This window comes from Chiloscyllium plagiosum, unplaced genomic scaffold, assembly GCF_037043375.1.
Source record: "Chiloscyllium plagiosum isolate Xiang-an unplaced genomic scaffold, Cpla_swu_hap1 HiC_scaffold_1, whole genome shotgun sequence".
NCBI lineage: Eukaryota > Metazoa > Chordata > Chondrichthyes > Orectolobiformes > Hemiscylliidae > Chiloscyllium > Chiloscyllium plagiosum.
Window position 1 is genome coordinate 179,505,357 of NW_028270139.1, and position 22,714 is coordinate 179,528,070.

A 22,714-nucleotide genomic window follows, 5' to 3' on the forward strand; every position below is an offset into this window, starting at 1 on the left:
AGTGTGGGTGGATTACCGCACTGTGTGAGGGACAGTGTGTGGGTGTGCCACACTGTGTGAGGACCAGTGTGTGGGTGTGCCGCACTGTGTGAGGGTCAGTGTGTGGGCTGTGTGAGGGTCAGTGTGTGGGTGTACCGCACTGTGTGAGGGTCAGTGTGTGTGGATTACCGCACTGTGTGAGGGTCAGTGTGTGTGTGTGTACCGCACTGTGTGAGGGTCAGTCTGTGGGGATTACCACACTGTGAGGGTCAGTGTGTGGGTGTCCCGCACTGTGTGAGGGTCAGTGTGTGTGTGTACCGCACTGTGTGAGGGTCAGTGTGTGGGTGTACCGCACTGTGTGAGGGTCAGTGTGTGGGGATTACCGCACTGTGTGAGGGTCAGTGTGTGGGCTGTGTGAGGGTCAGTGTGTGGGTGTACCGCACTGTGTGAGAGTCAGTGTGTGTGGATTACCGCACTGTGTGAGGGTCAGTGTGTGGGTGTCCCGCACTGTGTGAGGGTCAGTGTGTGGGTGTGCCACACTGTGTGAGGACCAGTGTGTGGGTGTGCCACACTGTGTGAGGGTCAGTGTGTGGGTGTACTGCACTGAGGGGGTCAGTGTGTGGGTGTCCCGCACTGTGTGAGGGTCAGTGTGTGGGTGTCCCGCACTGTGTGAGGGTCAGTGTGTGGGTGTACCGCACTGTGTGAGGGTCAGTGTGTGGGTGTCCCGCACTGTGTGAGGGTCAGTGTGTGGGGATTACCGCACTGTGTGAGGGCCAGTGTGTGGGAGTACCGCACTGTGTGAGGGTCAGTGTCTGTGGATTACCGCACTGTGAGGGTCAGTGTGTGGGTGTCCTGCACTGTGTGAGGGTCAGTGTGTGGGGATTACTGCACTGTGTGAGGGTCAGTGTGTGGGTGTACCGTACAGTGTGAGGGTCAGTGTGTGGGAGTACCGCACTGTGTGAGTGTCAGTGTGTGTGGATTACCGCACTGTGTGAGGGTCAGTGTGTGGGTGTGCCGCACTGTGAGAGGGTCAGTGTGTGGGTTAGCCGCACTGTGTGAGGGTCAGTGTGTGGGTGTACCGCACTGTGTGAGGGTCAGTGTGTGGGGATTACCGCACTGTGTGAGGGCCAGTGTGTGGGTGTACCGCACTGTGTGAGGGTCAGTGTGTGGGTGTACCGCACTGTGTGAGGGTCAGTGTGTGGGGATTACCGCACTGTGTGAGGGCCAGTGTGTGGGTGACCCGCACTGTGTGAGGGTCAGTGTGTGGGGATTACCACACTGTGAGGGTCAGTGTGTGGGTGTCCCGCACTGTGTGAGCGTCAGTGTGTGGGGATTACCGCAATGTGTGAGGGTCAGTGTGTGGGTGTACCGCACTGTGTGAGGGTCAGTGTGTGGGTGTGCCGCCCTATGTGAGGGTCAGTGTGTGGGTGTGCCGCCCTATGTGAGGGTCAGTGTGTGGGTGTGCTGCACTGTGTGAGGGTCAGTGTGTGGGAGTACCGCACTGTGTGAGGGTCAGTGTGTGGGAGTACCGCACTGTGTGAGGGTCAGTGTGTGGGTGTCCCGCACTGTGTGAGGGTCAGTGTGTGGGTGTCCCGCACTGTGTGAGGGTCAGTGTGTGGGGATTACCGCACTGTGTGAGGGTCAGTGTGTGGGTGTACCGTACAGTGTGAGGGTCAGTGTGTGGGAGTACCGCACTGTGTGAGGGTCAGTGTGTGGGTGTACCGCACTGTGTGAGGGTCAATGTGTGTGGATTACCGCACTGTGTGAGGGTCAGTGTGTGGGTGTACCGCACTGTGTGAGGGACAGTGTGTGGGTGTGCCGCACTGTGTGAGGGTCAGTGTGTGGGTGTGCCGCACTGTGTGAGGGTCAGTGTGTTGGGATTGCCGCACTGTGTGAGGGTCAGTGTGTGGGTGTGCCGCACTGTGTGAGAGTCAGTGTGTGGGTGTCCCGCATTGTGTGAGGGTCAGTGTGTGGGGATTACTGCACTGTGTGAGGGTCAGTGTGTGGGGATTACCGCACTGTGTGAGGGTCAGTGTGTGGGTGTGCCGCACTGTGTGAGGGTCAGTGTGTGGGTGTACCGCACTGTGTGAGGGTCAGTGTGTGGGTGTCCCGCATTGTGTGAGGGTCAGTGTGTGGGGATTACTGCACTGTGTGAGGGTCAGTGTGTGGGGATTACCGCACTGTTTGAGGGTCAGTGTGTGGGTGTGCCGCACTGTGTGAGGGTCAGTGTGTGGGTGTCCCGCATTGTGTGAGGGTCAGTGTGTGGGGATTACTGCACTGTGTGAGGGTCAGTGTGTGGGGATTACCGCACTGTGTGAGGGTCAGTGTGTGGGTGTGCCGCACTGTGTGAGGGTCAGTGTGTGGGTGTGCCGCACTCTGTGAGAGTCAGTGTGTGGGTGTCCCGCACTGTGTGAGGGTCAGTGTGTGGGGATTACCGCACTGTGTGAGGGTCAGTCTGTGGGTGTGCAGCACTGTGAGTGGGTCAGTGTGTGGGGATTACCACACTGTGAGGGTCAGTGTGTGGGTGTCCTGCACTGTGTGAGGGTCAGTGTGTGGGGATTACCGCACTGTGTGAGGGTCAGTGTGTGGGTGTACCGCACTGTGTGAGGGTCAGTGTGTGTGGATTACCGCACTGTGTGAGGGTCAGTGTGTGGGTGTGCCGCACTGTGTGAGGGTCAGTGTGTTGGGATTGCCGCACTGTGTGAGGGTCAGTGTGTGGGTGTGCCGCACTGTGTGAGGGTCAGTGTGTGGGTGTGCCGCACTGTGTGAGGGTCAGTGTGTGGGTGTACCGCACTGTGTGAGGGTCAGTGTGTGGGTGTCCCGCACTGTGTGAGGGTCAGTGTGTGGGGATTACCGCACTGTGTGAGGGTCAGTGTGTGGGTGTACCGCACTGTGTGAGGGTCAGTGTGTGGGTGCGCCGCACTATGTGAGGGTCAGTGTGTGAGTGTACCGCACTGTGTGAGGGTCAGTGTGTGTGGATTACCGCACTATGTGAGGGTCAGTGTGTGGGGATTACCGCACTGTGTGAGGGTCAGTGTGTGGGGATTACCGCACTGTGTGAGGGTCAGTGTGTGGGGATTACCACACTGTGAGGGTCAGTGTGTGGTGTCCCGCACTGTGTGAGGGTCAGTGTGTGGGGATTACCGCACTGTGAGGGTCAGTGTGTGTGGGTCAGTGTGTTAGGGTCAGTGTGTGGGGATTACTGCACTGTGAGGGTCAGTGTGTGGGTGTCCCGCACTGTGAGAGGGTCAGTGTGTGGGGATTACCACACTGTGAGGGTCAGTTTGTGGGTGTCCCTCAGTGTGTGGGGGGGGGTCAGTGTGTGGGTGTGCCGCACTGCGTGAGGGTCAGTGTGCGGGTGTGCCGCACTGTGTGAGGGTCAGTGTGTGGTTGTGCCGCACTGCGTGAGGGTCAGTGTGTGGGTGTGTACCGCACTGTGTGAGGGTCAGTCGTGAAGGATACAGCGTGGGTCAGACATGGCCCGGTGCCTGACGATGGTGGGTCTGTTGGGATGGTTTGAAGTGAGCAGGACTGGATGCTTTGTGAGTCGAGCTGTGGTTGACATCTGAGAGAGTTGTTGACTATTTTCTTGTTCCTTTCCAGGCGGAGCTGATTAGCAAACATGCTCAAGACAAGTTTGAGCTGAATGAGGATTACAGCGAGCGTCAGGGCCTGAGGGGGACACTGGGTGAACAGATGAGCTTTGGTGCTGGCCTGGTTTATTCGCTGACCCTGCTCCAGGCCACGCTGCACAAATATGAACAGTAAGCCTGATTAATGCCAGAGGACTGGCTTCTGGGACAGTATATCACTCCGCATCATACACTGGCTTGACATAGTGTGGTCACAACCTAACATTGAACAGAACTCACCACATAAGCAGAGTGACCACAAGAGCAGGCCAGAGTCTGGGAATACTGCAGCGAGTAATTCACCTCCTGACTCCCCAAAGTCTATCCACCATCTACAAGGCACACTCAGGACGGTGAGGGAATACTCCCCACTTGCAGTTCCAACAACTGTCAAGAAGCTTGACTCCATCCAAGACAAAGCAGCCTGAGCTTGATTGGTACCATGTCCACAAACATCCCCTCCCTCCCCCACTGATGCTCAGTAGCCGCAGTGTGTACTAGCTGCAGGATACACTGCAGAAATTCAGCAAAGATGCCCAGACAGCACCTTCCAAACCCATCGAGAAGGACAATTGCAGCAGATGTATGGGAACACCAACCCCCGGCAAGTTCCCTTCCAAGCCCCTCCCCATCCTGTCCCAATTGACCATGACCTTTCCTGAATGTAAGGGATGGAATTTTGGACAAATGCTAGTTTGTGTGTGTGATCTTTGCTGACTGGTATTTGTTTCCCAGGGCGCTAGATCAATGCAGTGTGGATGTCTATAAGAAGATTGGAGGTCTTTACCCTGAGATGAGCGTACATGAGAGATCCCTGGATTTCCTCATTGAACTCCTTCACAAAGATCAATTGGACGAGACTGTTAATGTGGAGCCTCTCACCAAGGCCATTAAATACTATCAGGTACCGTCGACCCAAAGTCAGTTAGTGACTGATCGAGACGACTGAGCATTTCCTGTTACTGAGCCTGGCTTCTTGTCATGGAATTTTAATTCAGCCAGATGCTATAGTTGGATTTGAGGTCACATCTCCCACAGCATTCCCCGAACCGTCAGGTTTGCTTGTCAGGGGCAATGCTAGTATGCCACTGGCTCCAACATTTGAACCCTAGTTGCTGTCAGTACATTCTCTTGAGTTATTAATGACGAACTATCACTGTGTTACTATCAGTGGTCTCTGGCAGTTAGTTGCCAAGGGTTATGGTCAGGTCACTGTCAATGCATTATCCTTCATTACTATTGGTGAATTATGACTAGGTTACTGTCAGTGGATGACTGAGTTTATGGTGAGTGGGGTCTCTTTGTTATGATGATTGATGCGTTCTCCCTGGTGAGTGTCAGAGAGTTCTCTACGGGTATCATCAGTGAGGTATTGCTGAGAAAAGAAACATTTTATCCAAGCTCATTGTGTTGTACAAAGAGGGACAATTTGCAAGAAATACCAATTCGAAGGGAAACCCGCCATGCGATGAGAGGGCAATGCTGATTGGTTGGTAACCATCAGTAACTTGCTTGTTGCAGACAGCCAAAGGGACATGCTGTTTCATCCAATGCACCAATCCTTAGGATATGGCCCAGATTAGCAATCACTCACTCCCCACTGCGAATGGGTTGTGTGGTTCCCTCTGTGACACATACGCCTGATCCCAGAGCCTTCGCTCCCCTGGCAGATGTTTCCAGGAGGTGGAAGTGGTCCTTGGATTTGGGCATTCCTTTCTCCAGCTCCTTCTCCTTTCTCCCTCTTGCTGACAAGTGTTCGAAAAGAATTGTCACCCTTCAGACAGGACCTTGGTCCAAGTCAGTTGGAGGGTCTCCCATACATCGGGAAGTACGCTTCATTCCTTCAGGAGCTTTCGAAACTCTTTGTCCTTCTCATTCGAGTGCCTTCTTGAGCTGGGCAAAGAAGATTTCTTTTGGCAGTCAGAAGGCAGGTGTCCTAAGCATGTGGCCAGCCCACCACCCAGGCTTTTGGAGGGTCATGGCGTCAGCATTGCTGTTAGTACACCTGTCCCTCCCGGCTGGTGTTGGTACGCCTGTCCCTCCCGGCTGGTGTGGACTGTGTTGGTGTTGTACGCCTGTCCCTCCCGTCTGATGTGGACTGTGTTGGTGTTAGTACGCCTGTCCCTTCCAGCTGGTGTGGACTGTGTTGGTGTTAGTACGCCTGTCCCTTCCGGCTGGTGTGGACTGTGTTGGTGTTGGTGCGCCTGTCCCTCCCGTCTGATGTGGACTGTGTTGGTGTTAGTACGCCTGTCCCTTCCGGCTGGTGTGGACTGTGTTGGTGTTGGTACGCCTGTCCCTCCCGGCTGGTGTGGACTGTGCTGGTGTTGGTACGCCTGTCCCTCCCGGCTGGTGTGGACTGTGTTGGTGTTGGTACGCCTGTCCCTCCCGGCTGGTGTGGACTGTGCCGGTGTTGGTACGCCTGTCCCTCCCGGCTGGTGTGGACTGTGTTGGTGTTGGTACGCCTGTCCCTCCCATCTGGTGTGGACTGTGTTGGTGTTGGTACGCCTGTCCCTCCCGGCTGGTGTGGACTGTGCTGGTGTTGGTACGCCTGTCCCTCCCGGCTGGTGTGGACTGTGTTGGTGTTGGTACGCCTGTCCCTCCCGGCTGGTGTGGACTGTGCCGGTGTTGGTACGCCTGTCCCTCCCGGCTGGTGTGGACTGTGTTGGTGTTGGTACACCTGTCCCTCCCGGCTGGTGTGGACTGTGTTGGTGTTGGTACGCCTGTCCCTCCCGGCTGGTGTGGACTGTGCTGGCGTTGGTACGCCTGTCCCTCCCGGTTGGTGTTGGTACGCCTGTCCCTCCTGGCTGGTGTGGACTGTGTTGGTGTTGGTACGCCTGTCCCTCCCGGCTGGTGTGGACGGTGTTGGTACGCCTATACCTCCCAGCTGGTATGGACTGTGTTGGTGTTGGTACGCCTGTCCCTCCCGGCTGGTGTGGACGGTGTTGGTATGCCTGTCCCTCCTGGCTGGTGTGGACTGTGTTGGTGTTGGTACGCCTGTCCCTCCCGGCTGGTGTGGACGGTATTGGTGTTGGTACGCCTGTCCCTCCCGGCTGGTGTGGACGGTGTTGGTACGCCTGTCCCTCCCGGCTGGTATGGACTGTTTTGGTGTTGGTACGCCTGTCCCTCCCGGCTGGTGTGGACTGTGTTGGTGTTGGTACGCCTGTCCCTCCCGGCTGGTGTGGACTGTGTTGGTGTTGGTACTGGTACGCCTGTCCCTCCCGGCTGGTGTGGACTGTGTTGGTGTTGGTACGGCTGGTGTGGACTGTGTTGGTGTTGGTACGCCTGTCCCTCCCGGCTGGTGTGGACTGTGTTGGTGTTGGTACGCCTGTCCCTCCCATCTGGTGTGGACTGTGTTGGTGTTGGTACGCCTGTCCCTCCCGGCTGGTGTGGACTGTGTTGGTGTTGGTACGCCTGTCCCTCCCGGCTGGTGTGGACTGTGTTGGTGTTGGTACGCCTGTCCCTCCCGGCTGGTGTGGACTGTGTTGGTGTTGGTACGCCTGTCCCTCCCATCTGGTGTGGACTGTGTTGGTGTTGGTACGCCTGTCCCTCCCGGCTGGTGTGGACTGTGTTGGTGTTGGTACGCCTGTCCCTCCCGGCTGGTGTGGACTGTGTTGGTGTTGGTACGCCTGTCCCTCCCGGCTGGTGTGGACTGTGTTGGTGTTGGTACGCCTGTCCCTCCCGGCAGGTGTGGACTGTGTTGGTGTTGGTACGCCTGTCCCTCCCGGTTGGTGTGGACTGTGTTGGTGTTGGTACGCCTGTCCCTCCCGGCTAGTGTGGACTGTGTTGGTGTTGGTACACCTGTCCCTCCCGGTTGGTGTTGGTACGCCTGTCCCTCCCGGTTGGTGTTGGTACGCCTGTCCCTCCCGGCTGGTGTGGACTGTGTTGGTGTTGGTACACCTGTCCCTCCCGGTTGGTGTTGGTACGCCTGTCCCTCCCGGCTAGTGTGGTCTGTGTTGGTGTTGGTACACCTGTCCCTCCCGGTTGGTGTTGGTACGCCTGTCCCTCCCGGCTGGTGTGGACTGTGTTGGTGTTGGTACACCTGTCCCTCCCGGTTGGTGTTGGTACGCCTGTCCCTCCCGGCTGGTGTGGACTGTGTTGGTGTTGGTACGCCTGTCCCTCCCGGTTGGTGTTGGTACGCCTGTCCCTCCCGGCTGGTGTGGACTGTGTTGGACTCTGCGCCTTCTCCCCTTAGAATGTGGATTCCAGACCTGCACGCAGTACTCTCCCTCTGGCCTAACCAATGGTTTTTTTACTTATTCATATGTGGGACTTGGGCATCGCTGGCTGGCCAGTATTGATAGCCCATCCCTAGTTGCCCCTTCACAATGTGGGGGTGAGCTGCCTTGTTGAATTACTGCAGTCCACTTGCTGTGGGTTGACCCACAATGCTGGTAGGGAGGGAATTCCAGGGTTTGACCCAGTAACAGTGAAGGAATGGGATATATTTCCAAGTCAGGATGGTGAGGGGCTTGGAGTGGATTAGGGACATTTAAGCGACTCTTGGATAGACACATGGATGATAGTACAATGCAGGGTATGGAGGTTAGTCTGATCTTAGAGTGGGATAAAAGGTTGGCACAACATCGAGGGCCGAAGGGCCTGCACTGTGCTGTACTGTTCTGTGTTCTGTTATTTTCAGGTGTAGTTCTGGGTGCAGGGTGTAATCCAGCAGTGGGTGCCTGAGGTGCATTGTGCTCAGACTGATTCTTGAGGGTTGGTTTTAAAAAAAAGGCTAGTTTCTGCTGTTTTGCCATCTTTCTCCTTCCATGAGGAAGCTGTTCACAGGGTGTCAGATAAGGCTTTCTGCCTCAAACTGCTATCCTGCTGCATTCTGCATGTTAGTCATTGTCTCCTCAGAGCTGCAACTGCTTCCCAACTCCCCTCAGGATAGAAGACAGAAGGGAAGTGGAAAGTTCTTGTGCTGCTACATCCTGGACTTCATTGTCTTCATCTCCAGCTTCAGTTTCCCCCATAACAACAAGTTGTTGTAGATCAGCTGTAGAGAGGTCTTCACAATGGGACTCCAGCATCTCCTCGACATCCTCAGTCTCCACGCCTTCAAATCCAACTTGCTCTGTAAGAGTGACACAATGTTCGTTGATTATTGAGATCTCCTCTGATGGTTCAACTCCTTAAAACTCATGAAGAAAATCTGGGAGAAGGTTCCACCAAACTGCATGCAACCAGTTCTTACTGACATCACCACAGACCTCCCCAATGATGTCAGTCACATTCTTAATGTGAAAGCTCTTCTAAACTGAACAGCATTGTCCTGATTCTCCCCCTCAGGAGTTGCAAGCAGCTTCCTGAATGTGTGCTTTAAATAATAAACTTTAAAAGCTGCTATTGCACCCTGGTCCTTGGTTTGAATGACAGAGGTTATGTCCCGAGATAGAAATAGCACTTTGATCTTTTCAGAAAGCTCACTGATGGTGGGAGGGTGGCTTGGGTGCATTATCTATAATGATGAGAATCTTGAGATCCACATTTTTTGTCCTGGAATAATTTCTACAGACATCCTCAAAAACATCAACAGTAAGGTCAGAAAAACCTTGCCCCATTATCCATCCTCGTCTGCTTGACCTGAAGTGAGCACCTCGAGTGGACTCAGCGCTAGGTAACTCCTCGTGCCAGGGATGGTATTGTGTAACAGCCAACAGGAGTTCGTCTTTTTAAAAAACGCATTCACCAATCACATTACAGCCAAATCGTGTTGACGAAACGCACGTTATAGAAGAATATCCTGTATCTGGATTTTTACTCCAGTGACATTATCATTTTAACCCTAACTCCCTTCAGTCAGATTCCATGGATTTTTCTTGATCACTGAACTAGGTCTGAATGCCACTTGGTGACTTGGGTTACAATCAGAGTTATGCAAAGGCCAGATGTTACAGTTCGTAGGGATGCAAATTAAAAACAGAAAATACTCAACAGTTCAGGCAGCATTCACAAAGGGGGAGGGACAGAGAGAGACGGAGTTACTGTTTTAGCTCATTAAACTTCCAGCAATCTGACCTGTCCATGGTTACAGTCATAGAGATGTACAGCACAGAAACAGACCCTTCACTCCAACTCATCCCAACCCACCTGCCAGCACCCAGCCCATATCCCTCCAAACCCTTCCTATTCATATACCCACCCAGATGCCTTTTAAATGCTGTAATTGTACCAGCCTCTATCACTTCCTCTGGCAGCTCGTTCCATACATGTACCACCCTCTGTGTGAAAAAATTACCCCTTAGTTCCCTTTTATATCTTTCCCCTCTTGCCCTAAACCTATGCCCTCTAGTTCTGGACCCCCCCCCCCCACCCAGAGAAAAGACCTTTGTCAATTTACCCTATCCATGCCCCTTTAGATGCTTTTGGTCCCTGTTGGTGAGCTATATCTCTCTCAGCTGAGTAACCAGCATTAATCCACTCATTATAACCAGGAAGATGGAGTGCAAGATGGTTATGTTCAGGCAATCTGAGAGGCAGGAGTTTTTTAAAAATTCCATCACGGGATCAGGGTGTCACTGGCTTGGCCAACAATGATCAGCTGTCCTTGGGGGGAGTTAGACATCAGCTACGTTGCTGGGTCTGGTGTCACATATAGGCCAGGCATGGTAAGGATCGCAGTTCCCTTGCCTGAAGGACATTAATGGGCAGTGGTGCATCTGTGTGCTTAGGAGGGGACTGGGTTGGACACTGACTCTGGAGGCTGTGAGAGGGCTGTTTGAACTAAGCTCAGGATTTTCATTTGGAATGAGATTCAAGCTGATGTTAATAATGCACTGAACTGCCCATGATTCCCAGCCTTTGAATGAGTTTGGATCAGGCTCACTGTGATTTTGTGTTCTGCTGTCTCCTCAGCATCTCTACAGCATCCACCTGTTGGAGCACACTGAGGATTGTACAGTACAGCTGGCTGACCACATCAAGGTAAGGGTATCACTCAGTAACAATACCTCACTCAACATCAGCAACTTTACAGCGCTAGACCATGGGATACGTTTGACTGGAGTTACATGGGGAATGGGGCCTGGGTTAGGCTGTTGAGAGCTCTCCAGCCTGCTCTTGTTCAGTTCAGTACCTGGGTCACTGACACCTTTGCCTCCAGCTTCCTGTCTGTGGTTCACATCAATTGGCAGAACACGGCATAAAATACAGAGCTCTCAATTAGTTTTACAGGAGGAGAGACACCTGGCTATGTGTGTGTGTGTGTGTGGGGGGGGGGGGGGGGGGGCAGGGGACAGTGTGTGTGTGAGAATGTATCTCTGTGTGGGGTGGGGGGGGGGGGTGCAGGGCAGGGCAGTGTGTGTGTGTGTTTTTTTGAATATATGTCTGAATCACCAAACGTGGCAGCACAGGTAGAGTGATTAAAGAACCCTCCTAGAATGCAGATTAAATGGTGGCTGATGGGATTGCTCGACATGTTCACCCTAACCTCAGACATAACTAGTCAACTTAATAACGGAGTGAGGAGATGTAGTTTCCTTGGAATTTCAGAAGGCATTCAATACAGTCCCACATAAAAGTTTAGCATTTCAGATTAAAATGTGTGGGTTTGGAGATAGTATACTGACACAGATAGAGTAATACAGCACAGAAACTGCTCCACACTGACTGCTGAGTGGCAGGTGGGGTTCGACCTGGATAAATGTGAAGTGATTCATTTTGGAAGGTTGAATGTGAATGCAGATTGCAGGGTTAAAGGCAGGATTCCTAGCAGTGTGGAGAAACAGAGGGATCTCTGAGTCCATGTCCACAGATCCCTCAAAGTTGCCACCCAAGTTGATAGGGTTGTTAAGAAGGCATATAATGTGGTGGCTTTCAGTAACAGGGGGATTGAGGTTAGGAGCCTCAAGGTTATGCTGCAGCTCTATAGAGCCCTGGTGAGACCACACTTACAATATTGTGTCCAGCTCTGGTCGCCTCATAGAACAAGGAAACTTTACAGCCCAGGAACAGGCCCTTCGGCCCTCCAAGCCTCATCCTTCATTTTCGGAAGGATGTGGAAGGTTTAGAGAGGGTACAGGGGAGATTTCCCAGGATGCTGCCTGGACTGGAGGGTGTGTCTTATGAAGAAAGGTTGAGGGAGCTAGGGGTTTCTCATTGGAGCGAAGAAGGATGAGAGGTGACTTGATAGAGGTGTACATGATGATAAGAGGCACAGATAGAGTGGGTAGGCAGAGAATTTTTCCCAGAGTGGAAATGGTTATCAAGAGGGGGAAAACTTTAAGGTGATTGGAGGAGGGTTTAGGGGAGATGTCAGAGGGAGGTTCTTTACTCCCACCGCTGGCAGTGCATTCAACACACACCCCCACTCTCTGTGTAGAGTCAGATACATTAGGAGAAAGTGAGGATTGCAGATGCTGGAGATCCGAGTAGAAATCAGAGTGGTGCTGGAAAAGCACAGTAGGTCAGGCAGCATCCGAGGAGCAGGAGGATCAACATTTCAGGCCAGAGCCCTTCATCAGGAATGAGGCTGGGAGCTTTGGGGGTGGTGAGATAATTGGGGGGGGGAGGGCTGGGGAGAAGGTAGCTGAGAGTGTAATAGGTGGAGGAGGTGGGGGTAAAGGTGGTAGGTCAGAGGGCAGGGTGGAGTGGATAGATGGAAAGGAAGATAGGCAGGTAGGACAGGTCATGGGGACGGTGCTGAGCTGGAAGTTTGAAACTAGGATGAGATGGGGGAAGGGGAAATGAGGAAGCTGTTGAAGTCCATATTGATGCCCTGGGGTTGAAGTGTTCCGAGGCGGAAGATGAGGCGTTCTTCCTCCAGGCGTCTGGTGGTGAGGGAGCGGCGGTGAAGGAGGCCCAGGACCTCCATGTCCTCGGCAGAGTGGGAGGGGGAGTTGAAATGTTGGGCCACAGGGCGGTGTGGTTGATTGGTGCGGGTGTCCCGGAGATGTTCCCTAAAGCGCTCTGCTAGGAGGCGTCCAATCTCGCCAATGTAGAGGAGACCGCATCGGGAGCAACGGATACAATAAATGATATTGGTGGATGTGCAGGTAAAACTTTGATGGATGTGGAAGGCTCCTTTAGGACCTTGGATGGAGGTGAGGGAGGAGGTGTGGGCGCAGGTTTTACAGTTCCTGCGGTGGCAGGGGAAGGTGCCAGGATGGGAGGGTGGGGGGCATTGAAACAACTGTTGGACAAGCACATGGATGGCAGTAAATTGAGGAGTGTGGAGGTTAGGTTGATCTTAGATGAAGATAAATTCTCAGCCCAGCATTGTGGGCCGAAGGGCCTGTACTTATTCTGAGATGATACCATCTGGTCCTTGACTGTCCCAGTGGTGCTCTGAGGCAGCAGTGCTAACCACTGAGCACCGCTGCCTCACAGCACCGGGACCCAGGTTCGATCCCAGCCTCGGGAGACTGTGTGGAGTTTGCACGTTCTCCCCGTGTCTGCGTGGGTTTCCTCCGGGGCCTCCGGTTTCCTCCCACAATCCAAAGATATGTAGGCCAGGTGAATTGGCCATGCTAAATTGCCCGTAGTGTTAGGTACATGAGCTGAAAATGGTTGCTGGAAAAGCGCAGCAAGTCGGGCAGCATCCAGGGAATAGGAGAATCGACGTTTCGGGCAAAAGCCCTTCTTCAGGAACCTGTTAGGTACATGAGTCCAGTGTAAATATAGGGTAGGGGAATGGGTCTGGGTGGGTTACTGTTTGGAGGGTCAGTGTGGACTTGTTGGGCCGAAGGTCCTGTTTTCTAATGTAATTTCCCACAAGGGGAAACAACCTGTCTGCCTGTCCCTTGTCAAGACCCTGAGGAATTGTGTATGTTTCAGTAAGGTCACCTTTGATATTACAATGAGTACAGACTCGGCCTACTCCACCTCTACTCCTGACAGAGTCTGTCTCTACCTGATAGCAATCGCGGGAACCTTCTCTGGATTACTCCCAACATCAGTCTGTTTATATTTCGATAATGTGCTCCCTCGCTGTCCAGTTTCCCAGGTTACACTGGGTTAGGGAGTGTCCTCGCTCAGCTCTGACCACTACCTTACACAGTCGGATCAAAACCTGCAAAGGCCTGTGTTCCCTTTGCCTTGCGTATTCCCCACGGAGCTGGGACACTGGCTTTCAGGGCTTTGGGATTGGGATCAGGATGGGGTCACTGACAGAGTTTCTGATGGGTTAATGAAATGTCTTCCTGTTGCAGTTTACACAGAGTGCTCTGGATTGTATGGCTGTGGAAGTGGGAAGGTTACGCTCCCTGTTACAGGTAAGGAGCCAATATTCCCATGACCCTTCACATTGACATCAGGCCGTCACTCTGACCTCTCTCGACCATGGCCCGCCTCCCTCGCCCGCCTCCCTCGCCCGCCTCCCTCGCCCGCCTCCCTCGCCCGCCTCCCTCGCCCGCCTCCCTCGCCCGCCTCCCTCGCCCGCCTCCCTCGCCCGCCACCCTCGCCCGCCACCCTCGCCCGCCACCCTCGCCCGCCACCCTCGCCCGCCACCCTCGCCCGCCACCCTCGCCCGCCACCCTCGCCCGCCACCCTCGCCCGCCTCCCTCGCCCGCCTCCCTCGCCCGCCTCCCTCGCCCGCCACCCCCCCTCCCTCGCAACCCCCCCTCCCTCGCAACCCCCCCTCCCTCACCCCGTCCCTCCCTCGCCCGCTCCCTCCCTCGCCCTCCTCCCTCCCTCGCCCCGCCTACACCCTCACCGCCCCCCCCCTCGACCCACCACCCCCCCCCCTCGACCCACCACCCCCCCCCCCTCGACCCACCACCCCCCCCCCCTCGACCCACCACCCCCCCCCCTCGACCCACCACCCCCCCCCCCTCGACCCACCACCCCCCCCCCTCGACCCACCACCCCCCCCCCCCCGACCCACCACCCACCCCCTCGACCCACCACCCCCCCCCTTGACCCACCACCCCCCATACCCCCTCACACCTCCCTCTCACCCTCACCCAACGCCCTCACCCGCACCCACCACCCGCACGCACCACCCCACACCCACACCCAACATTCACACCCACACACAACACCCACCCCCCCCCCGCACCCCTGGCCCTCACACACCACCCTGTTCTACGCCCACACCCTCACCCACCCCACAACCCTACCCTACACCATCGCACCTATCCACCCTCCCCCACATCCTCCCTGACACTATATATGTGTGCAGCGCCTGCCCATATGCTTGATGGCTGTCTCTGTGCCTTTCCCCAGGCTGGGCAGGAAGCTACTGATGTAGCCATTCTCCTGAAGGACCTCGGTACGTCCTGTAGTGATATCCGCCAGTTCTGTAAGAAGGTGCGAAGACGGATGCCTGGCACAGATGCTCCTGGAATTCCATCGGCACTCTCCTTCGGCCAACAGGCAACTACACTCTTCATTTCTCTTCACTCCCTGTATGGGAGTCTCTGTGTGGGTGTGGGCAGTGTACCCGGGGCAGGGGGTACACACGGACCTGCGTTTCTGCTGCAGGTTGCTGTGTGAGTGTGGGGTATCCCCGTGTGTACCCGGGGCAGGGGGTACACACTGACCTGTGTTTCTGCTGCAGGTTGCTGTGAGAGTGTGGGTATCCCCGTGTGTACCCGGGGCAGGGGGTACACACTGACCTGTGTGTTTCTGTTTCAGGTTGCTGTGTGAGTGTGGGTATCCCAGTGTGTACCCGGGGCAGGGGGTACACACTGAGCTGTGTGTTTCTGTTTCAGGTTGCTGTGTGAGTGTGGGTATCCCCGTGTGTACCCGGGGCAGGGGGTACACACTGAGCTGTGTGTTTCTGTTTCAGGTTGCTGTGTGAGTGTGGGGTATCCCCGTGTGTACCCGGGGCAGGGGGTACACGCTGACCTGTGTGTTTCTGTTTCAGGTTGCTGTGTGAGTGCGGGTATCCCCGAGCGGATGCCCGGGGCAGGGGGTACACACTGAGCTGTGTGTTTCTGTTTCAGGTTGCTGTGTGAGTGTGGGGTATCCCAGTGTGTGCCTGGGGCAGGGGGTACACACTGACCTGTGTGTTTCTGTTTCAGGTTGCTGTGTGAGTGTGGGGTATCCCCGTGCGGGTGCCTGGGGCAGGGGGTACACACTGACCTGTGTGTTTCTGTTTCAGGTTGCTGTGTGAGTGTGGGTATCCCCGTGTGTGCCTGGGGCAGGGGGTACACACTGAGCTGTGTGTTTCTGTTTCAGGTTGCTGTGTGAGTGTGGGTATCCCCGTGCGTGTGCCCGGGGCAGGGGGTACACACTGACCTGTGTGTTTCTGTTTCAGGTTGCTGTGTGAGTGTGGGTATCCCCGTGTGGGTGCCTGGGACAGGGGGTACACACTGAGCTGTGTGTTTCTGTTTCAGGTTGCTGTGTGAGTGTGGGTATCCCCGTGCGGGTGCCCGGGGCAGGGGGTACACACTGAGCTGTGTGTTTCTGTTGCAGGTTGCTGTGTGAGTGCGGGTATCCCCGTGCGGGTGCCCGGGGCAGGGGGTGCACACTGAGCTGTGTTTCTGTTGCAGGTTGCTGTGTGAGTGCGGGTATCTCCGTGCAGGTGCCCGGGGCAGGGGGTACACACTGAGCTGTGTGTTTCTGTTTCAGGTTGCTGTGTGAGTGTGGGTATCCCCGAGCGGGTGCCCGGGGCAGGGGGTACACACTGACCTGTGTGTTTCTGTTTCAGGTTGCTGTGTGAGTGTGGGGTATCCCCGTGTGTGTCTGGGGCAGGGGGTACACACTGAGCTGTGTGTTTCTGTTTCAGGTTGCTGTGTGAGTGTGGGTATCCCCGAGCGGGTGCCCGGGGCAGGGGGTACACACTGAGCTGTGTGTTTCTGTTTCAGGTTGCTGTGTGAGTGTGGGGTATCCCCGTGTGTGCCCGGGGCAGGGGGTACACACTGAGCTGTGTGTTTCTGTTTCAGGTTGCTGTGTGAGTGTGGGGTATCCCCGTGCGGGTGCCCGGGGCAGGGGGTACACACTGAGCTGTGTGTTTCTGTTTCAGGTTGCTGTGTGAGTGTGGGGTATCCCCGTGTGTGCCCGGGGCAGGGGGTACACACTGAGCTGTGTGTTTCTGTTTCAGGTTGCTGTGTGAGTGTGGGGTATCCCCGTGTGTATCCGGGGCAGGGGGTACACACTGACCTGTGTGTTTCTGTTTCAGGTTGCTGTGTGAGTGTGGGGTATCCCCGTGTGTGCCTGGGGCAGGGGGTACACACTGACCTGTGTGTTTCTGTTTCAGGTTGCTGTGTGAGTGTGGGGTATCCCCGTGTGTGCCCGGGGCAGGGGGTACACGCTGACCTGTGTGTTTCTGTTTCAGGTTGCTGTGTGAGTGTGGGGTATCCCCGTGTGTGCCTGGGGCAGGGGGTACACACTGAGCTGTGTGTTTCTGTTTCAGGTTGCTGTGTGAGTGTGGGGTATCCCCGTGCGGGTGCCCGGGGCAGGGGGTACACACTGAGCTGTGTGTTTCTGTTTCAGGTTGCTGTGTGAGTGTGGGGTATCCCCGTGTGTGCCCAGGGCAGGGGGTACACACTGAGCTGAGTGTTTCTGTTTCAGGTTGCTGTGTGAGTGTGGGGTATCCCCGTGTGTGCCCGGGGCAGGGGGTACACACTGACCTGTGTGTTTCTGTTTCAGGTTGCTGTGTGAGTGTGGGGTATCCCCGTGTGTGCCCGGGGCAGGGGGTACACGCTGACCTGTGTGTTTCTGTTTCAGGTTGCTGTGTGAGTGTGGGGTATCCCCGTGCGGGTGCCCGGGGCAGGGGGTACACACTGACCTGTGTGTTTCTGTTTCAGGTTGCTGTGTGAGTGTGGGGTATCCCCGTGTGTGCCCGGGGCAGGGGGTACACGCTGACCTGTGTGTTTCTGTTTCAGGTTGCTGTGTGAGTGTGGGGTATCCCCGTGCGGGTGCCCGGGGCAGGGGGTACACACTCAGACCTGTGTGTTTCTGTTGCAGGTTGCTGACACCCTGGTGGAGTGCAGGAAGCAGTTGAGCCGCGTTGTGGCCGTGCTGCAGGAGATGGCTGCTGCTGGAGTCCAGCTGGTGGCACCTTTACCTGAGAACGAGGGGCTGCCCCCTCGCAAACTCGAGGAAGTGGCTTGGACCGCAACCGAGCAGGTGGGTGTGAGACAGGGCACCCTGTACCCCACAGGACCAATACCCCCCACTGCCCGGGCTCCCTGTACCCCACAGGACCGATACCCCCCACTGCCCGGGCTCCCTGTACCCCACAGGACCGATACCCCCCACTGCCCGGGCTCCCTGTACCCCACAGGACCGATACCCCCCACTGCCCGAGCGCCCTGTACCCCACAGGACAGATACCCCCCACTGCCCGGGCTCCCTGTACCCCACAGGACCGATACCCCCCACTGCCCGGGCTCCCTGTACCCCACAGGACCGATACCCGCCCACTGCCCGGGCTCCCTGTACCCCACAGGACCAATACCCCCCACTGCCCGGGCTCCCTGTACCCCACAGGACCGATACCCCCCACTGCCCGGGCTCCCTGTACCCCACAGGACAGATACCCCCCACTGCCCGGGCACCCTGTACCCCACAGGACAGATACCCCCCACTGCCCGGGCTCTCTCTACCCCACAGGACCGATACCCCCCATTGCCCGGGCTCCATCTACCCCACAGGACCGATACCCCCCACTGCCCGGGCTCCCTCTACCCCACAGGACCGATACCCCCCACTGCCCGGGCTCCCTGTACCCCACAGGACCGATACCCCCCACTGCCCGAGCGCCCTGTACCCCACAGGACAGATACCCCCCACTGCCCGGGCTCCCTGTACCCCACAGGACCGATACCCCCCACTGCCCGGGCTCCCTGTACCCCACAGGACCGATACCCGCCCACTGCCCGGGCTCCCTGTACCCCACAGGACCGATACCCCCCACTGCCCGGGCTCCCTGTACACCCCAGACACTGGCACCCCCCACTGCCCGGGCTCCCTGTACCCCACAGGACAGATACCCCCCCCACTGCCCGGGCACCCTGTACCCCACAGGACAGATACCCCCCCCACTGCCCGGGCTCCCTGTACCCCACAGGACAGATACCCCCCACTGCCCGGGCTCCCTGTACCCCACAGGACCGATACCCCCCCACTGCCCGGGCACCCTGTACCCCACAGGACCGATACCCCCCCACTGCCCGGGCACCCTGTACCCCACAGGGCCGATACCCCCCACTGCCCGGGCTCCCTCTACCCCACAGGACAGATACCCCCCCCTGCCCGGGCTCCCTCTACCCCACAGGACAGATACCCCCCCCCCCACTGCCCGGGCGCCCTGTACCCCACAGGACAGATACCCCCCCACTGCCCGCGCTCCCTGTACCCCACAGGACAGATACCCCCCACTGCCCGGGCTCCCTGTACCCCACAGGACCGATACCCCCCACTGCCCGGGCTCCCTCTACCCCACAGGACCGATACCCTCCCCACTGCCCGGGCTCCCTGTACCCCACAGGACCGATACCCCCCACTGCCCGGGCTCCCTGTACCCCACAGGACCGATACCCCCCACTGCCCGGGCTCCCTGTACCCCACAGGACCGATACCCCCCACTGCCCGGGCTCCCTGTACCCCACAGGACCGATACCCCCCACTGCCCGGGCTCCCTGTACCCCACAGGACCGATACCCCCCACTGCCCGGGCGCCCTGTACCCCACAGGACAGATACCCCCCCACTGCCCGGGCTCCCTCTACCCCACAGGACAGATACCCCCCACTGCCCGGGCTCCCTGTACCCCACAGGACAGATACCCCCCCACTGCCCGGGCTCCCTCTACCCCACAGGACAGATACCCCCCACTGCCCGGGCTCCCTCTACCCCACAGGACAGATACCCCCCACTGCCCGGGCTCCCTGTACCCCACAGGACAGATACCCCCCCCACTGCCCGGGCACCCTGTACCCCACAGGACAGATACCCCCCACTGCCCGGGCTCCCTCTACCCCACAGGACAGATACCCCCCCACTGCCCGGGCTCCCTCTACCCCACAGGACAGATACCCCCCACTGCCCGGGCTCCCTGTACCCCACAGGACCGATACCCCCCCCACTGCCCGGGCTCCCTGTACCCCACAGGACAGATACCCCCCCCACTGCCCGGGCTCTCTCTACCCCACAGGACCGATACCCCCCATTGCCCGGGCTCCATCTACCCCACAGGACCGATACCCCCCACTGCCCGGGCTCCCTCTACCCCACAGGACCGATACCCCCCACTGCCCGGGCTCCCTGTACCCCACAGGACAGATACCCCCCCCCCACTGCCCGGGCTCCCTGTACCCCACAGGACCGATACCCCCCACTGCCCGGGCTCCCTGTACCCCACAGGACAGATACCCCCCAACTGCCCGGGCTCCCTGTACACCACAGGACAGATACCCCCCCACTGCCCGGGCTCCCTGTTCCCCACAGGACAGATACCCCCCCACTGCCCGGGCTCCCTGTACACCCCAGACACTGACACCCCCCACTGCCCGGGCTCCCTGTACACCCCAGACACTGACACCCCCCACTGCCCGGGCTCCCTGTACACCAGACACTGACACCCCACACTGCCCGGGCGTCCTGTACACCCCAGACACTGACACCCCCCCACTGCCCGGGCTCCCTGTACACCCCAGACACTGACACCCCCCACTGCCCGGGCTCCCTGTACACCCCAGACACTGACACCCCTCACTGCAGGGGCTCCCTGTACCCCAGACTGTGACACCCCCAGGCCCACCTTCCCGCTCTGCCCTTACGCACACAGAGACAATGAGAACCCTTGCAGTTCTGGCACGACGGAGAAACACCGTGATGGTGATTGAGTGGTTCCTGTTCACAGGGTTTACCGAGAGGATTCTTCTGCCGGTCAGAATGCGGCTTCTCAACTTTCCTTGTGCTGAGAGAGCTGTTTGTTGGATTCCTGGGTTGTGAGACCCCTTCTCCAGCTCTCTGGGATAGATACTAAAAGGGGCAGCTTACCGCAGCTGGTCAGCCCTGGGAACCAATGCAGGTGTCAAGCCCTGTCATTGAAATAAAACCAAGAACTGCAGGAACTCAGCAGGTTTGACAACACCTGTGATAAGAAAGCAGAGTTCATGTTTTGGAGTTCTGGAAAGCCCCCAGACTCTGGATGGTGAGACCGAGTGCAGGTAAAAAGCCAGAGGGAGGGCTCCAAGTGCAGGGAGAGTGTTGGAGCTGGGTGAAGGGGTGTCTGGGATGGGAAGAGAACTCTTGTCCAAAGGAATGGGCACCGAGGCGAAGGCGGTGGAAGGAGAGTTTGATATCATGTCAAAGTCCGAAATTCATGAAAGGTGGGGACGCAGAGGGATAAAGCTGAGCCCTTTGATGTGGACAGACTGTTCAGCATCAGACAGTAGAAGGTCAGGAGGGATGGTGAATACCTGACAGGAGGTGGGGTTGGACAATATGATTGAGTCAGAGAGAAGGGGAGGGAAGGAGGGTTCAGCAGGACTGCATGTCTCCCTGAATTTTTGCATCTTTTGTTCCCGTGATGTCTGAAACACAGAGACAAACCTTGTTGTTCATCCAGCAAATGAGCCAAAGGGTGGAAGTGGAACAGTGCAGTAGTGCAGCCCTGGGGCAGTGTGATGTGATGCTGTTGGAGAGGGAGATAGTGTGTGTATATGACTCCACATGGCCCTGAGTGTGGATCTCAGGGTACAACGAGAGCAGTTCTCCGTGCAAGGTTGAAGATATTTGCTTCCACCCTCTCCACGGGAGTCGTACCAGAGGATTGGAGGGAGGCGAATGTTGTTCCTCTTTTCAAGAAGGGGAATAGGGAAATCCCTGGCAATTACAGATCAGTCAGTCTCACGTCTGTGGTCAGCAAGGTTTTGGAAAGAATTCTGAGGGACAGGATGTTTGACTATTTGGCAAAGCGTATTGTAATTAAAGGCAGTCAGCATAGTTTTGTGAAGGGCAGGTCATGCCTCACAAATCTTACTGTGTTCTTTGAGGAGGTGACGAGACAGGTCAATGAAGGTTGAGCAGTGGATGTGGTGTATATGGATTTCAGCAAGGCATTTGATAAGGTTCCCCACAGTAGGTTCATTTGTAAAGTCAGGAAGTATGGAATACAGGGAGATTTGGCTATCTGGATTCAGATTTGGCTGGCTGACAGAAGGCAGAGAGTGGTTGTAGATGGAAAGTATTCTGCCTGGAGGTCAGTGTTGAGTGGGGTCCCGCAGGGCTCGGTTCTTGGGCCTCTGCTCTTTGTAGTTTTTATAAATGACTTGGATGAGGAGGTTGAGGGGTGGGTTAGTAAATTTGCAGATGACACAAAGGTTGGAGGTGTCGTCGATAGTATAGAGGGCTACTGCAGTCTGCAGTGTGACATAGACAGGATGCAGAGCTGGGCTGAGAAATGGCAGATGGAGTTCAACCTGGATAAATGCGAAATGATGCATTTTGGAAGGTCAATCTCGAATGCTGAATATAGGATTAAAGACAGGATTCTTGGCAGTGTGGAGGAGAACAGAGGGATCTGGGTGTGCAAGTACATAGATCCTTCAAAGAAAGGTTGACTAAGCTCAGACTTTTCTCTCTGGAGAGAAGGAGGAAGAGAGGAGACCTGATCGAGGTGTACAAGGTAATGAGAGGCATGGATAGTGTCAATAGACAGAGAGTTTTCCCCAGGGCAGGAATGACTGATACAGGGAGTCATAGTTTGAAGATATTAGGAGGAAGGTATAAAGGAGACGTCAGAGGTAGGTCCTTTACGCAGAGAGTTGTGAATGAATGGAACGCGTTACCAGCGGTGGTGGTGGAAGCAGAATCATTGGGGACATTTAAGCAACTGCTGGACATGCACATGGAGAGCAGTGAGTTGAGGGGAGTGTAGATTAGGTTATTTTATTTTAGGATCGGAATAATCCTCGCCCAACATCGAGGGCTGAAGGGCTTGATCTGTGCTGTACTTGTCTATGTTCTGTGTTCTATCATGGAGATACCTGTGATCCTGGGGGATTCACAACCCGAAGGATGAAAGTTGAATTGCAGGCCAAATGGGATGAGTCTAAGCTGGAGACAATCACTGAACGATGTGGATGTGGAAACGCGTTTTCACAAATACTTGGTCAAACACCAGGAGTGACAGTCAAATTAGTGTCACCGACAAGAAAAAGGATTGACACAGAAATCCGGTCGCAGCGCACGTTTTGAAGGCTTACTTAA

At 56.3% G+C, this 22,714-nt stretch overlaps 1 protein-coding gene across 5 annotated transcripts in view; it reads left to right on the forward strand.

Moving 5' to 3' along the window:
- Window positions 1-22,714, forward strand: part of LOC122553861 (dynactin subunit 1-like) — a 203,046-nt gene that overhangs the window by 117,307 nt on the left and 63,025 nt on the right. For all 5 annotated transcript variants that reach the window (XM_087992308.1, XM_087992316.1, XM_087992310.1 and 2 more), the window contains 6 exons: window positions 3,583-3,743; window positions 4,347-4,515; window positions 10,467-10,535; window positions 13,760-13,822; window positions 14,775-14,924; window positions 17,463-17,624. In XM_087992308.1, the coding sequence (XP_087848434.1) occupies window positions 3,583-3,743; window positions 4,347-4,515; window positions 10,467-10,535; window positions 13,760-13,822; window positions 14,775-14,924; window positions 17,463-17,624 (774 nt within the window). The remainder of the gene's footprint in view (window positions 1-3,582; window positions 3,744-4,346; window positions 4,516-10,466; window positions 10,536-13,759; window positions 13,823-14,774; window positions 14,925-17,462; window positions 17,625-22,714) is intronic.